This window comes from Habropoda laboriosa, unplaced genomic scaffold (assembly GCF_001263275.1).
Source record: "Habropoda laboriosa isolate 0110345459 unplaced genomic scaffold, ASM126327v1 scaffold1122, whole genome shotgun sequence".
NCBI classification, from domain to species: Eukaryota; Metazoa; Arthropoda; class Insecta; order Hymenoptera; family Apidae; genus Habropoda; species Habropoda laboriosa.
In genome coordinates, this window is record NW_017101194.1 from 60,399 (window position 1) to 74,399 (window position 14,001).

At 38.7% G+C, this 14,001-nt stretch overlaps 1 protein-coding gene across 1 annotated transcript in view; it reads right to left on the reverse strand.

Annotated features, from left to right (window-relative positions):
* Window positions 1-1,259: 1,259 nt before the first annotated feature.
* The window catches only part of LOC108578061 (dynein heavy chain 10, axonemal-like), a 28,667-nt gene continuing 15,925 nt past the window's right edge, over window positions 1,260-14,001 (reverse strand). Inside the window, 14 exon segments of the mRNA XM_017941316.1 lie at window positions 1,260-1,266; window positions 2,207-2,358; window positions 3,634-3,813; window positions 4,138-4,305; window positions 4,396-4,594; window positions 5,320-5,416; window positions 5,419-5,635; window positions 6,062-6,220; window positions 6,261-6,436; window positions 6,472-6,638; window positions 7,429-7,436; window positions 10,231-10,257; window positions 11,145-11,483; window positions 12,090-12,809. Of these exon segments, the coding sequence (XP_017796805.1) occupies window positions 1,260-1,266; window positions 2,207-2,358; window positions 3,634-3,813; window positions 4,138-4,305; window positions 4,396-4,594; window positions 5,320-5,416; window positions 5,419-5,635; window positions 6,062-6,220; window positions 6,261-6,436; window positions 6,472-6,638; window positions 7,429-7,436; window positions 10,231-10,257; window positions 11,145-11,483; window positions 12,090-12,809 (2,616 nt within the window).

Here is a 14,001-nt window from a genome sequence, read left to right on the forward strand (position 1 = left end):
GAGGGCTGTTTTCACCCCGAAGAACCGAAATTGGGTCGATAAAAAAAATTGCCCGATACTTCTCTCGAGGTCCCCTACAAACCCACAAAGTTAAAAAAAAATCGGACATTTCGGGTTACCGAAGTTCCCTTGTAAGTAGATTCGAGATTAAGGTTTCATTATTTAATGATACACAACTAGCAAGCCTTAAGCTCCATTGCATGTACTATACAACAGTTTTTATGAAAAAGATTATACACTTATCATTTTGGTGGTATTTGTAATTTAATTCAACCACTTCAAAAACTTTGTGCAACATATTTCAAAATAAGTAATTGTACGGTTAGTTAGCAGCATTGCTGTGATATTCAAGAGTTCTATGTATAAGTATAGGTCGTTTGAAGTTTTGTTAAAAAGCTATAAAATAATAATACGAAATACGAAGAGAATGGTAACGGATGTGGGGTTATGATACAAACTAGGAATAGAGCAGCGGTATGTATGTATAATACATATGTATAATCTGTTTATACGAGATGTGTTTACGATCTGAGGTCGTTGAATGTGTCGAATGTAGAGGAGAAGGTCTAAATATCGGCTACGGTTTAAATATGGGCCAGTTGATGTATGGAATCATGTTAGGTGCTTCATTCTGTTGAAAATAGAATGAAACTACGAGTTATGAACAAAATAAGTGTTGTGGAGGAGATACTGACCCACATATATTTATTTTATTTACGTGTTGTGCTGCAAAACGTGTCATTTCTCTTATTTCGCTATTTGAAAACATTTTTCAGGTAAGTTTGTTTTATTTTTTCAGCAATAATCTATTAAACTAAGAGCTAATTACCTAAGAGTACTACATTGCTGACATTGTAAGCTTCTTTTTAGTCTAAGTTTTGTAATGAATATCGTCGCGTAGTAATGAATACCATCGCTCTAAGCGTTCTTGACCAAATCATCTAAATATGTATGGGCTACAAAGCTGGTAGCTTTATAATATCGGCTAATATGGGCTAGCCAATATTAAAATTCGATTACTATGAGAATGGTAATAAGAAAAATACCAAAACATTAAAAAGCATTTAAGTTTAAGTTTATCTACATTTTGAACATGTTTTTAAATATTCCAACTTGAAAATATGCAGTTCTCACTTTTCATTTCAATTTTTTTGCGAGTGGCCCATATTTAGACCATTTTTCTAAAAATGATGATTTTCCCTTTTATTGTAAATATATAATTTGCAACATACATTACTTTTGTTCAGCTTATTTTGATTTCATATCCTGTAATAAACATGTTATTGATAGATATTCAAGTTTTATATCTTAAAAATCATCTACTGGTTTGACAATAAATCCTGAAATAAAAGTGCTAATCCATATTTTAGATCATCTCTTTTAAATTTTACCAGTGCCATTCTTGTAATAATAGTAACCGCACAACCGTTACCATTCCCTACGTATTTCGTATTTTTGTTATTACTTTTTAACAATGCTTCAAACGACCTATGCTTATATCACGTTCTGTTTCTTACTTATACTCATAAAACATGTGGACAAAGTTTCATTGGAAAAAGACTGGGACATATTGTTTGCAAGATGGTAAAAAGTGAAGAAAATCACTTTGTCCATTGATATAAAATCATCTTTGCATTGATTTTGTCCACCACCTATGCCATTTATGTTTATTATTTTTTGTTGGTGGATAAAATCAGTGTAAAGGTGATTATATTAATATATTAAGTGACAAAACGATTTTCTTTTCTCCTGAAAAATTCTGTTTTTGCAATTTCGCAACTTTACTATTGAAATAATATATCTTTCTTAATTATAGTATATACATATGTATACGTATACAGGGCGGGGCATTTAAATGGGCATTTAAATAAATATCTCCGTTATTGTTGGTCGTATGAAAAAACTCCAAAGGACAAAGTTATACTGTTTCAAGGGGTACATATGATGATGGAAGAAATTTTGTCCAAAGTCATTTTTTTTACGAGATTTCAAGGTTATCGGTATTTTTTTAAATAGGGCCATGTATTTTTTTGTTCATATTCTTATGGAGGGTAGAATGATAAATTCAACCATCTGAATAATGTATCGTTCAGCTCATCTGAACTCAAGATATTTACTATCTTTACTATATTAATACTATAATATATATTTCTTTTTATCGATCTTCGAGCAACTTTTCGAAAATTAAATTCGTTTAATTGGATACCTGTAGCCTAAGTCTGTGATAAGAGCCTCGACTGGAATAATGATGAGTATTGGTAGTTTTTCAACAAGAATCTTCGGATGTGATCTTTCCAGGCATTGTTCCTCCATGTCCCATCTGGCACCTTCCAAATATAGTCCACTCACGTAACAACCCTGAATAATTAATATTATGCGTTGGTTGTTGTGTCGTAAACAAAGGAATTATCAGAATTGCACAGTAAATACACATAAGTGCATTGCACAAAACGATAACTTTATTTAAATATTTATAATTATAACATACAGAAGAGCATTGCTATAAACCGCGTTGGTAACAGTAACAGTTGAAAAGTCAATAAACTGAAGAGAGCGTTACCGATTACTCTGAATATAACTAACAGGAATATTATCCCGGTATTCGTCACCGCCAATAGACCAGTTTCAGGGTGGCCTCACATGAAGGCCCACACCTCAGGACATTGGGCCCTAAAGTAGAAGTACTCGAAACCTTCACCTGCGCCGCCAAATTTATTACCTAAACTCAAGAGTAAACGTCTGCGCATCTTACCCTCGCGACTTCATTGTTCATAAATATAAACTCTGCTGTTTGCCTGATGCGCCATAGAAAGTACAAACGAAAACACATTCTTAGAATTTTTCACCTTCCACTTCTTTTTACCTTTTCTAAAAGGAAAAGACACTCCCACACCGTCCAATCTGAAATTAGTTGCAACCACCCTTCTCCGAACATCTAATCGATAAGATTTGAGTCTAGTTTTCCTCGATAACACACCATCAGCGACGAGCAGACACAAATCGGCTTTCGTAAGGTACACAACACAAATACCAAATAGCTCTCGTGAAACAACTGCAGTCCTACTGTTACATCCTCAAATATTTTCCTTCTTAGCCTTAGTTTTATCTATATTTACAACGAGTCACCCACTTTCACCATTACTCACACTGGACTCTTCACCTTCCAACTCTCCTACATAGTCATAACCCAAAGTTCATCTTCTCTAAACCCTTAAATAGTCCTATTTTCCCCATTTCCGCATTCATTCTCTGTTTTACCACACGCACGTCACGTAACGTTAAACCTCTGTCAAATAAAGTTCTGTTTCTACGCAACGACGATCCTTAAGTGTTTAAATTCAGTGTTACCCCAATATCTGCTCCCGAGTTTTGAGGAATTGGAGCAAACCGGGTATCACACTACGATACATTTGTAGAATAAGCATAGAGTTATACTTATACATATTAAATATATTTAGTATAAAATCCAGGGTGTATTTTACTATCCAACAATTCAAACATACAGTCCATTTGTACTTTGAAAGACTTCATTTATCTCGTGATAAGTTCGAAGCGCGTCATTTATTCGTCGCGAAAACACTACACGTCAAAGCTGTGACGCACAACATTGGTAGATGACTAATTGTTGGTTACCTGGTCAGGTTTTTCTTCCATTTTCTCAGGCATAGTGAATCTCGATACCGCTGTATATGTGAGAGAGCGATCAAGGGACCAGTTGTTTCTGCAGCAAGCCATTTGCATGAGAGCTGCTAAATAGGTTTCTGGGATGTGTAGACCAGCCAGCCATAGGACTATTGGTTCGGATGCAGAAGACTATGAGTTTTCAAGAAAAGATGAGAAATAATAAAAATATTATGCTAAGATTTTCTGTAATTTAATTTAGAAATATGATGATGAGTTTTTTAAAATTTAATTTAGAAATATAACAATTAGTTTTTCTTTAATTAAATTTAGAATGTATAGTAATAAGTTTTTCTTTAATTTTGGCGTGAAATCGTTTTATCCGGGCATTGAAATCTCTTCAAATAAATTTGGAATTCAGACTTGAGGAATTGTTACGGAGCAAAATATCCAACTTAGAATTTATCATTTAGAACAGAAAAAAGTTTCGTATTAATGATTCTAGTAACGTCTTACCCAGCTAGCGTACTGTTGTATCCTCTTCTCAAAATGCTCCATCCATCCAGTCAGAGTTTTTCTCGTGTTTGGCGCTAGTTTGGCCCATTCTTTCGGTAACATACCATTATACAACGCTGCAGATATATTTTTAAGAGTCATACCCATCCCGATTTTTCCAGCAATTGCCTAATATTATGTGAAACTCACTCACAAAAATTTGTCAAAGTATTTTTCATTTTATTTATTATACGATAATAATAAAGGATAGATAAGTACTTTCCTTAACTGCGTTAGAGTCTTTCTCATCATTCTAATCAATTTATTGAACCTCTCCAATTCTTGGAAAAGAACAATTGCAGTCGGTGTCACGGCTATTCCAAAAGTCTTCTTCACTTTAATGAGATCGTACCCGAGAGGAACTTTGCCCAGTTTAACCTTCGCGATGTTATCGATAAATTCGTCCTTGCTTATTCCACTTCCACCAGCCTCTAAAATTTTACACAGTACTTTACTGTAGGAATGTTTACAAGAAAACTGACAAACATTCAATGGAATATTTGACATTTTTAGGAATGTTTACAAAGCATCTCCAACACAACCACACATTATATGCCAACTTGCTCTCGCTCAATCACCACTCACAAACTATTTTGTGCTTTGGTACTAAAATTGGAAAAATTGCACGAAATGGAGTTAGCCACATTTGAAATATTCTAACTGTTGGATTATTTCTAACAACACCCTATGGAAATAATCAAGTGAGGACAAAAATGTCTCCGGGTTATTTTAAACAAAGGCACTAAGACTTCCACCAGATGCATCTGGTGTCCGTCTTCGAGTCACTCACTGCACAATGCCATACCATAGTGTAAACAGTTTCTAGGTATAAGGGGACCCCAACTTTCTTTTGGGTGTCCAGAAACAGTCCTTCAGAAGATTCAATAGAGTAAAGACGTTTCCTCTGAGACCGTAAATAAAATCGTATATTACAAAGATAAAAGACTATTTTATTCCACAACCCATTTCCAATACTAACAAAGATGAAACGTAACCCTTGAATTTTAAGGAAACTTTGTAAGTCGAGAAATGAATCGAAAGATTGTACAACTATAGAGGCTCAATATTTTATGAGAATCGCAACGATTGGGAAATAGAAATTGGTAAAGGGGATATATTGATTAGTCGTTTTAAACCAGCCACGTGTCGTGATCACCAGTTTACGGCTGGAGTTCCACAAGATTGCTCCACATTTCTTTCGCTGTTTGAGTGAAGTAGCCAATTTCGGCGTTTGGATGCAGCCAAAGACCTCTGAACTGTTCACCAGAGAAAGTTCCTCGATGAATTGGAGGTAATCGTCACGCTCCCCTTCTGGCGGAACCACGTAATCTACGTGCTCGTCGTGATAAAAATGGAAGGGTTGAAAGCTGTCGAACAAAAAGTCACCGAAGTACTCGTCCATGTAGGTTTCCGATACTCGGCGATCGTAGCTGTCTATTACTCGTCCACCGTACATTACCTGAATTCATATTTTTACGTAGAATAAAACATCGTTGAAAATCAAATCAAAGAGGATTTAGAATGGTTTTTCGTTAGCGAATCACTAATATTTATCTTGTAGAATTGACGATGGTAGAAAGTAAAGTAGAAAGGAATCTAGAGTGCTCTTCGATTTACAATTAATGAAATTTATTTGGGAAAGTAAAGCTGGAGGTAGTTCACGAGTGATCTCCGACTGAAAATTAATCTAATTTTCTTTCAGAAAGTAAAGCAAAAGGGTGTTTAGAGAGAATTATTCGAATTTACTTGAGAAAGTAAAGTAGAAACGAGTTTAGAGTGCTCTTCGACTGAAAATCAATGGAATTTATTTGTCCTTCGATTTGAAATTTGAAAAAATAAAGTAGACTAATTTTGGAAGATTTAATTCAACAGCAAAAACTCATACTTCTCCTATGAGATACTTCAAGCTGTTCCATGGTAATCTAGTGTCATTCGCCGTAAGCGCTTTAGTCAAATATGTGTTCAGAATAATGGTGCACATGTTGAAATCCGATTCGTTGAAGTCATAATTTATATTACAGCCGATCTTGTCGTATCTCCTTCTCTTCTATTGATCATAATCGAAAGGATCAATACATCGTAACGTTGTAATTCTAATCAATCCTGCTCTGACTCACTTAAACGACTGCGTGATAGAAGGCCAATACATAAATTAAGTGTTTGTAAGTTGGATGTGCACAACTTTCGAGTATCTGTGGCCTCATTTTTAGATAAGTATTCTCGAGATTCAGCTTGAGGCCACTTGGAGGCTCGGTGACCACTAGAAATATTCAATTATTCAAATTACGAAAGAACCTTTTAAAGATTGTTGCAAGATTCCAATTGGAAAATTGGGAGAAGGATCGGTTGTGAGCCACAAACGGAAATCAGGATGAGACTTTCCAATGTTCTCCAATAATTTCTCCAATTCTCGGGTAAAACTTAACAGTAGATGACAATTTTGGAGCATCAGCCATTGTCCTCTGGACACATGTCGCGTCGCGTTCTCCTTTGATTGTTCAAAAGTGTTCGCGCTCACGACTGTTACCGGCCAAATTAATCTTGGGTAACTAGTTCAAATTTTTACTTTGCTCGAACGTTAGCAAACCTGCATCACGATGCGATTGACGACTTTGTTTTAGACTTGAGTGATCGATCGTGACTCGAAACTACGGGTGTCTCCTCGAACGGTTGGAGACTGTGTGTGTGTGTGTTGTTCATACGAGAGACTCCTTGCGAATGTATCTCGATTGCCGAATTTTTCTGGAGTCCGCCGTGACTCCCCCGCCAAGTGCAAGAAGGCACGCCGATTGGTTTTTCACGTACGCACAAATTACCAATCAACGTGTCACTTGAGTGGCACTCACCCTTCCATTGCGCCCTTAGCGCGCTTTTCCTTGGAAGGAGTGGGGCCCTACCTGCGGGTGCGTGGAATCTTTGCTGTCCTTCGGTGACGCGTCGGAAATTCCCGCCAGGTCAATCCTCGGCCGAGAGTGCCGTTATACGCACGTGTGGATTGACCCTTCAGGAATACCTGGTTTATGACACGTCTTCGGTTATTGAGGACGCGGAAAAGTCGAAATTCTAGGAGCTACGAAGCGTCTTTGTTCTCAAAAATAACCTTCTCGTGCGAGCGTGCCATAAACCCGGTCAACGAAGACCCCATGCGTTCCGTACCTGCGCGACGGAACATGCTCCCCCCGGTCAGAGGTGCTACCGATCAAAATATGTAGAACGCAAAACCACTCGAACGCTTGTGGTCCATTGATCGACCTTAGTGTCTTTATACGTGAATCCCTGGTCACCAACGCCTATGTTGAACCTTGGTCGGGAAGGGGTGTGTTTGTAAACGCCGTTGATGGTCCGTACGGTGACTGCTCGAATGATCCCGTCTGCACCCGATGCTAGAACAGTGGTGGGAGATTGTTCTCCTTGAGGACGACCACTGTTCCTTCCTTGATGTCGTGTGAGCCCATGGTCCATTTTTGCCGCACGTTCAGATGGTTGATGTACTCCTTGTACCATCTTGACCAGAAATCTCGTTTCACCTTCTGTATGTGCTGCCAATTTGATAAGCGATTGGCTGGTGTTTTGCTGAAATCAGTCTCGGGTATGCTCGTTAAAGAACCACCAATCAAAAAGTGATCCGGAGTCAGTGATCGTAACAAACAGAATTATAGAACGTAAACAATTCTTTACCAACAACGCGTTTCACGTGGGTTTGAAGGATTTCACGGCAGCCTCCCAAAGTTCTCCGAAATGAGGTGACAAGGCAGGTATGAAGTGCCACGTGACTTCCTTGTCCGTAAAGAATCTTCGTATCTTGTCGTCAAGTCGTTATTCGCGCCAACGAAATTTGTGCCGTTGTCGGAATAAATGTTGCGGCATAGTCCTCGTCGAGCGATGAAGCGTTTTAAGGCCGCGATGAAGGCCTCTGTGGTCATGTCGCTCACAACCTCTAGGTGAATCGCTTTCGTAGCGAGGCAAATAAATACGGCGATTGCGATTGCGTCGTTCCTTTACGTGGAATAGGCCGCAATAGTCTATTCCACTGTTGTGGAATGGTCGACTATCAGTGACGCGAGCTGCCGGTAAATTACCCATCACGTAGTCTACCGTAGGTGGATCCACTCGGAAGCATCTGACGCACTGTCGCACGATTTTACGCGTTGCATTTTTCCCGTCGATAGGCCAGTACGTTTGTCTAATGTAATTCAGGGTAGAGGTTATGCCTGCGTGTTGATTATTCATGTGCGAGTCTCGAATAATCAACGTGGTCAGATGGTGGTTTCGTGGTAAAAGTATCGGATGCTTTTGAGCGTAAGGCAGTGAGGAATTTTGAAGTCGTCCTCCGACGCGTAGAATTCCCTTGCTGTCTTTGTAGAAGCTTGCTCTTTGAATGTAATGTGGTTGCCGATGTGAGATTGTGGATATCCTGTTTAAATTCTATTGCCTGCACTATTTTGATGATGCGTATGGTTGCTTCTTGGATCTTTTGCACGGTGAGGGGTCCATCGGTTGGAAGCGCAAACAATAAGCTATGACTCGTTTTAGCTTTGTGGTCGAAGAGTACCGCGTTATGATGTCGTCCGTGTGTACTATGGTGGTGGCGAGACATGTGAGTTTCTTTCGCTCTGGCATGTCGGTTGTGATCGCGAACTTGGATTTTGGCCACTCCGATTCGACGGTTGAGAGCCACCTAGGTCCGCGTCGCCAGAGGTTGGTTTTGAGGAATTGTATGGGCGTCAGTCCTCGCGATAATAAGTCGGCCGGATTATCATGTGATGTCACGTGTCGCCATGTCGTTACGTCCGTCTTCGTCTGTATGTCGGATACGCGGTTTGCCACGAATGTTTTTAGTATGTTCGGTGGTGTGTGGATCCAATTTAAAACTATAGTAGAATCGGTCCAGAATGTCGTATTGCGGATGTCGTGTGTGATGGCTCCTCGGACGGTGGCATATAACGATGCCAGGAGCACCGCACCCATAATTCCGCGATTTCGCACAAAGAAGCTGCGTCCTGATGTGGCCTGCTCTGTTTATTGTTCGTATGTATAAACACGTTCCATACGCTCGTTCGCTCGCATCGCAGAAACCGTGCATATCGATGTGACAGACCGCTCGTTGAGTTACGTTGCGTGGAAATTCGATGTTGTTCAGCAGTTGCAGTTGGTTGACGAAGGTGGTCCATTCTGTGTAGAGATTGGCTGGGAGCGATTCATCCCAGTCGATCTTCAGTTACCATAGCCGTTGCATGATCATCTTCGCCGTAATAGTTACTGGGCCGAGGAGTCCCAACGGGTCAAAGATTTTGGCAATTGCTGATAGGATTGCTCGTTTTGTGATCTTCTGGCTGCTTGGCGGCTCGACCGTGTATAGAACCCTGTCCTTTAGTGCGTCCCATGATATGCCGAGCGTCTTCATGGTGGTCGGGTCGCCTAGGATCTTCGGGTGGATCTGCTCGTGGTCCAGTCCTGCGAGAAGCTGTGGTTCGTTCGAGGCCCATTGACGGATGTTCAGTCCTCCTCGTCTGAACAGGCTGTGGATTTCGATTCGTAGTTTTCTCGCCTTCTTGATTGTGTCAGCTCCGGTGAGCAAATCGTCGACATAGAGATCCCGTTTTACAATCGTTGAAGCGTTCGGGAATTGTTCCTTTTCGTCGTTCGCGAGCTGATATACGCATCTTATGGCGTGATATGGAGCCGCTGTCAAAGCAAACGTGACGGTGTTCAACTCGTAAGTAGACACGTTGTTTTTCTCGTCTCTCCATAAGACGCGCTGGAAGGCTCGATCCTCCGGTCGCACGTGGAATTGCCGATACATTTTCTCTATGTCGCCGGTCAAGACATAGACGTGCATCCTAAATCGCAGGAGCAGTGAAAATAGGTCACTCTGAATAGTGGGCCCGGTTAACAATGCGTCATTAAGGGATAATCCGCTGCTCGATTTAGCGGAGCCGTCGTATTTTTAAAGACCGCGTGGTGAGGCAGGTAGAAACCCGGTGCATCGATTTCTTTTACCTGTCTCATATGCCCTAGCTTGAGGTATTCCTTAATTGCGCGACGGAACAACACAGGTATCTCTAATAACGCTACTGCAGTCTAAAAGATTACAAAATCCAAAGGAATATAAATTTGATATCGGTTAAATTAAAATGTGAATGATTAAATGTCAAAAAATTACTATTTAATTAAGGGATTAGACCATCTATTAGGCCTGATCATGATAGCTAACTTCAGCATTCTTTTTTCTTTTTTTTTTTTCTGAAGAAAATAATTAACTCAATCGAAATTTTTTCATAAGATTTTCACTATTTTACTCTTAAAGAATATAAAAGTATTTGTTCATTTAATTTCTTTATAAAATGGCGACGCTACAGCCGCATCGCTGAACCTCTATTTTGGACGAACTGCTGCCACACTTACAATTAGAACAAAATATAAAAAATTTTCATAATCTACGTACCACTTACTAAAGCAGTATATAAGATTCTTTTGAAAATAATAAATTTATAAAAACGGTAAACATATGAAGAAAGAATTACATTTTTTCCCTAAAATTTTAGTATAAAAACGCTAATTGCAGAAAAAATTTTCAATATATTGCAAAAATCCTATGTCCTTCGTCAAATTCTATAACAAAGAGTATTTTGTGAAAGTTTCAAATGAATCGGGTAGAAATTGTAGAAGTTATGAGCAATATCGTCTTTAAAAATGTTATTCTGAGAAAAACGCGTTTACAGTTTCCATTACCGATTGATGGCGATACCTTTCATTAAATCGGCTCTAATGGCACAAAACAATTTGCAATTTTTTAAACTATTTGAATTATATTTTTAAAAGTATAAATTATCGATTTAAGCAAGTGAAAAAAAACTGATTTTTTCAAATCTCAGAGGTGGTCAAGCCTCTTGATATCGAAAAGTAAACAATGAAATATCAAATAATTGTTATAAAATTTATTAAGTACGAGCAGATAAAGAATCTACCTGTTCTTGGCCCTATCCAAGGGATAGATATTTAAATCTGCCGCCTTGACAGCCGTATCTGTCCGCCAATTTCATCAATTCCGCGGATGGATCAAATCCAGGACTTAAGATGAAAACAACAGGCATTGTGGGTGTACTTTGTTCGAAAATTAATTTGAGACTGATATGAGGCGGTGTGATGTATTGTTCTCCCATGATTTGAGTGATGTAATTGATGATGGCTTGATATACTCGATCGACCCGAAAACAGCGTATCAACATAAGTTTCTCGAAGGATTCTAGCTTTTCAGAGTATTCCAAGGGGAAATTTTCAGATTCTGGAGTGTCCATGTCATACCACTAAGGAACTCAATGAAATTTGCAATTTGTTAGCTTTTGACGAACTTAAGGAGAAAATTAGCGATAATATTTTATGCGAAGCTATTTTCTTAGCGTTCAAAATTTCACGTTTGAAAGCATTTATTGACATCTGAAGTCTCACATTCGAGACAAATAATCGAATGGCTGAGAAGAATAAATACCCCACAATTTTTTTAAATAACATATGTAGCTGCTCATTTATTGAAATTATTTCAAAAATTTTCTAATAATATAGCTGCTCATTTATTGAAATTATTTTCAAATTGTCACTTGAGAATTGTTACTATTGTTCTGAAGGATAATTTCATAACAGAAAGTTTTTCGATTTTAATCATTACGTTAACTGTAAATCAATTTTTTCGATTTCTCGAAAATAATAAAACAAGATGCAGAATGTAATAAAATAATAAAATCTTTTCTTTCTTCTTCTTTCTTATTCAATTAATACTATACAAAATCTTATGTATTAATATTAATAATTGATTTTATGTTTATATCTCATATTTATAGTTATGTATCAATTTCCAAAAGTTTCGAACATATTGGCCTTCGAACATAATGAAAACAAATTCAAGTTCCACTTACAGCCTGCCACTCGTTCGTATGCATCTGCAAATCTTGACTCAGCTTCAACAAATCTGCCCACTCAGTAGCAGGCAGTCATTCAGTTGGATTAATCTTAGCTCCCTTCTCCAACATAATACACCCTTTGATGAAAAAATCCACCTGATTTTGGCTGATATTCCCAACGCTCTGTTCCAATTTCGTACAGATTTGAAACGAAAACAGCAATTTATGCCTCTCGAAGATTCCCGTGCAACCGCAATCGTAAACATTCTTCGTCAACATTGGTAGAATATTCTCTAGACGTTGTTTCAACGTTGGATCCGGAAGTGCTTTCCTCAGCGAATAAATGAACACTTCTACGTAGCTGATTAAAGAGTACTGATACATCGAATTCACCATCGCCGTGTCCGCTAGAACGAAGAACAAAATTGCACCTCTTTTAGCCACTGGTCGATAACCATCTCGAAGTTTGTTCACGTCAGCTGCTGTCACTTCAGCGAGGTATAATTTCTGCATCACCTCGGAGGCGCTTGATTTTGTGTTCTCCAGTGTTTCGATTAAATCGATGTTGTCCAACATATTGCCTTGATTTGTCACAATTTCACGAAGCAGACTGTCCTCTAGCTGTTGCAGCAGGTTTTTATTCTCGCTGGTCTCGGCGATTAGGCTCTCGCGTTGTTCCTCAACGTCTAATCTTTCTGTTAGTACCACTACTGATAGGAGTTGGTCTTCTAGATCCTGAAAAGGGATTCTTTGATAGTTGATAATTAGGTTGATAGTTGACATTCTGAAAGTTCTCGCGGTTTTAAACCTTGTGAGAAAACACGAGTTCATTGTAAATTAAACATTTTTATTTCAAATAATTTCCATAATGTTCGATATACTTTTGTCAATATAAATGTTACAAGACCATTAATTTCGCTTATATAAAAGTCTGAATCTCTAAGACAGGCATGGACAACCTTTCCTGGTCCTAGGGCCAAATTATCATTCTCTCTCCGAGTCAAGAGTCAAACTAAATGGGTTTTCGCGTGTGCTTTTATGTATCAATATATTAATACCCCTAATGTTGTTTGTGATTATGTGTTTGATACAACTTTGGCTAGATATTAAATAAAAAGGACTAGTATATGAAATAAAATTATAAATTTGAAACACGATACTGTCACATGCGTAACAGATGTCGCTTGGGTTGTTCGGCTGTACCGACGAGCCGAACAATACGTCCTAAAAAGCGAGGGCTTAGCCGGCACGAAAATTACTTTACGGCACCAAAAAACTCGACGCCTCTCACACCTGAACACCACATGACCTAAGATAATAAACAGACCTTCGACATCACCAAGCAATATAACAAATGTAAGAACAAATTCCCCACTTTCACACCAGCACCAGACACACTCCAAACACACCCCAAACACACCGAAAAAACCAATCACCACACACTTCCACCACCTACGACAGCTTCACACCACCAATCACAACACACACGCAGTTTATAAAATAGCGAACACCACACGACACGATACACAATTTTCCGATCAGTAAACTTAGACATTTCGCGCTCTGTTCACGTTCATTCACAAATACATAGTTTTAATAGCAAACTGTTGTGCGTTAATAGTCAATCTTCTGAACACTACCTGAGTCCCCTATCCCAAGTAGATTCCTTAAATGGTCTGATTCAAAAAGAGGGACAAATATCTCTTTCGCAACAAGCACATTGCGATTCGTAACAATACTAATCAGTACCTATACAGGGTGTTTCCGAAAATGTGGGCATAACTTCGGGGATAGATTCAGTACGCTAAAATAAGAAAAAAAATTCATATGAACATATGCCCGATATGACCTATGGCCGAATTTAAAAACTTCGCGGGAACGGATCGCGGGCCATATTCGGCCCGCGGGTCGCAAGTTGCCCACATGT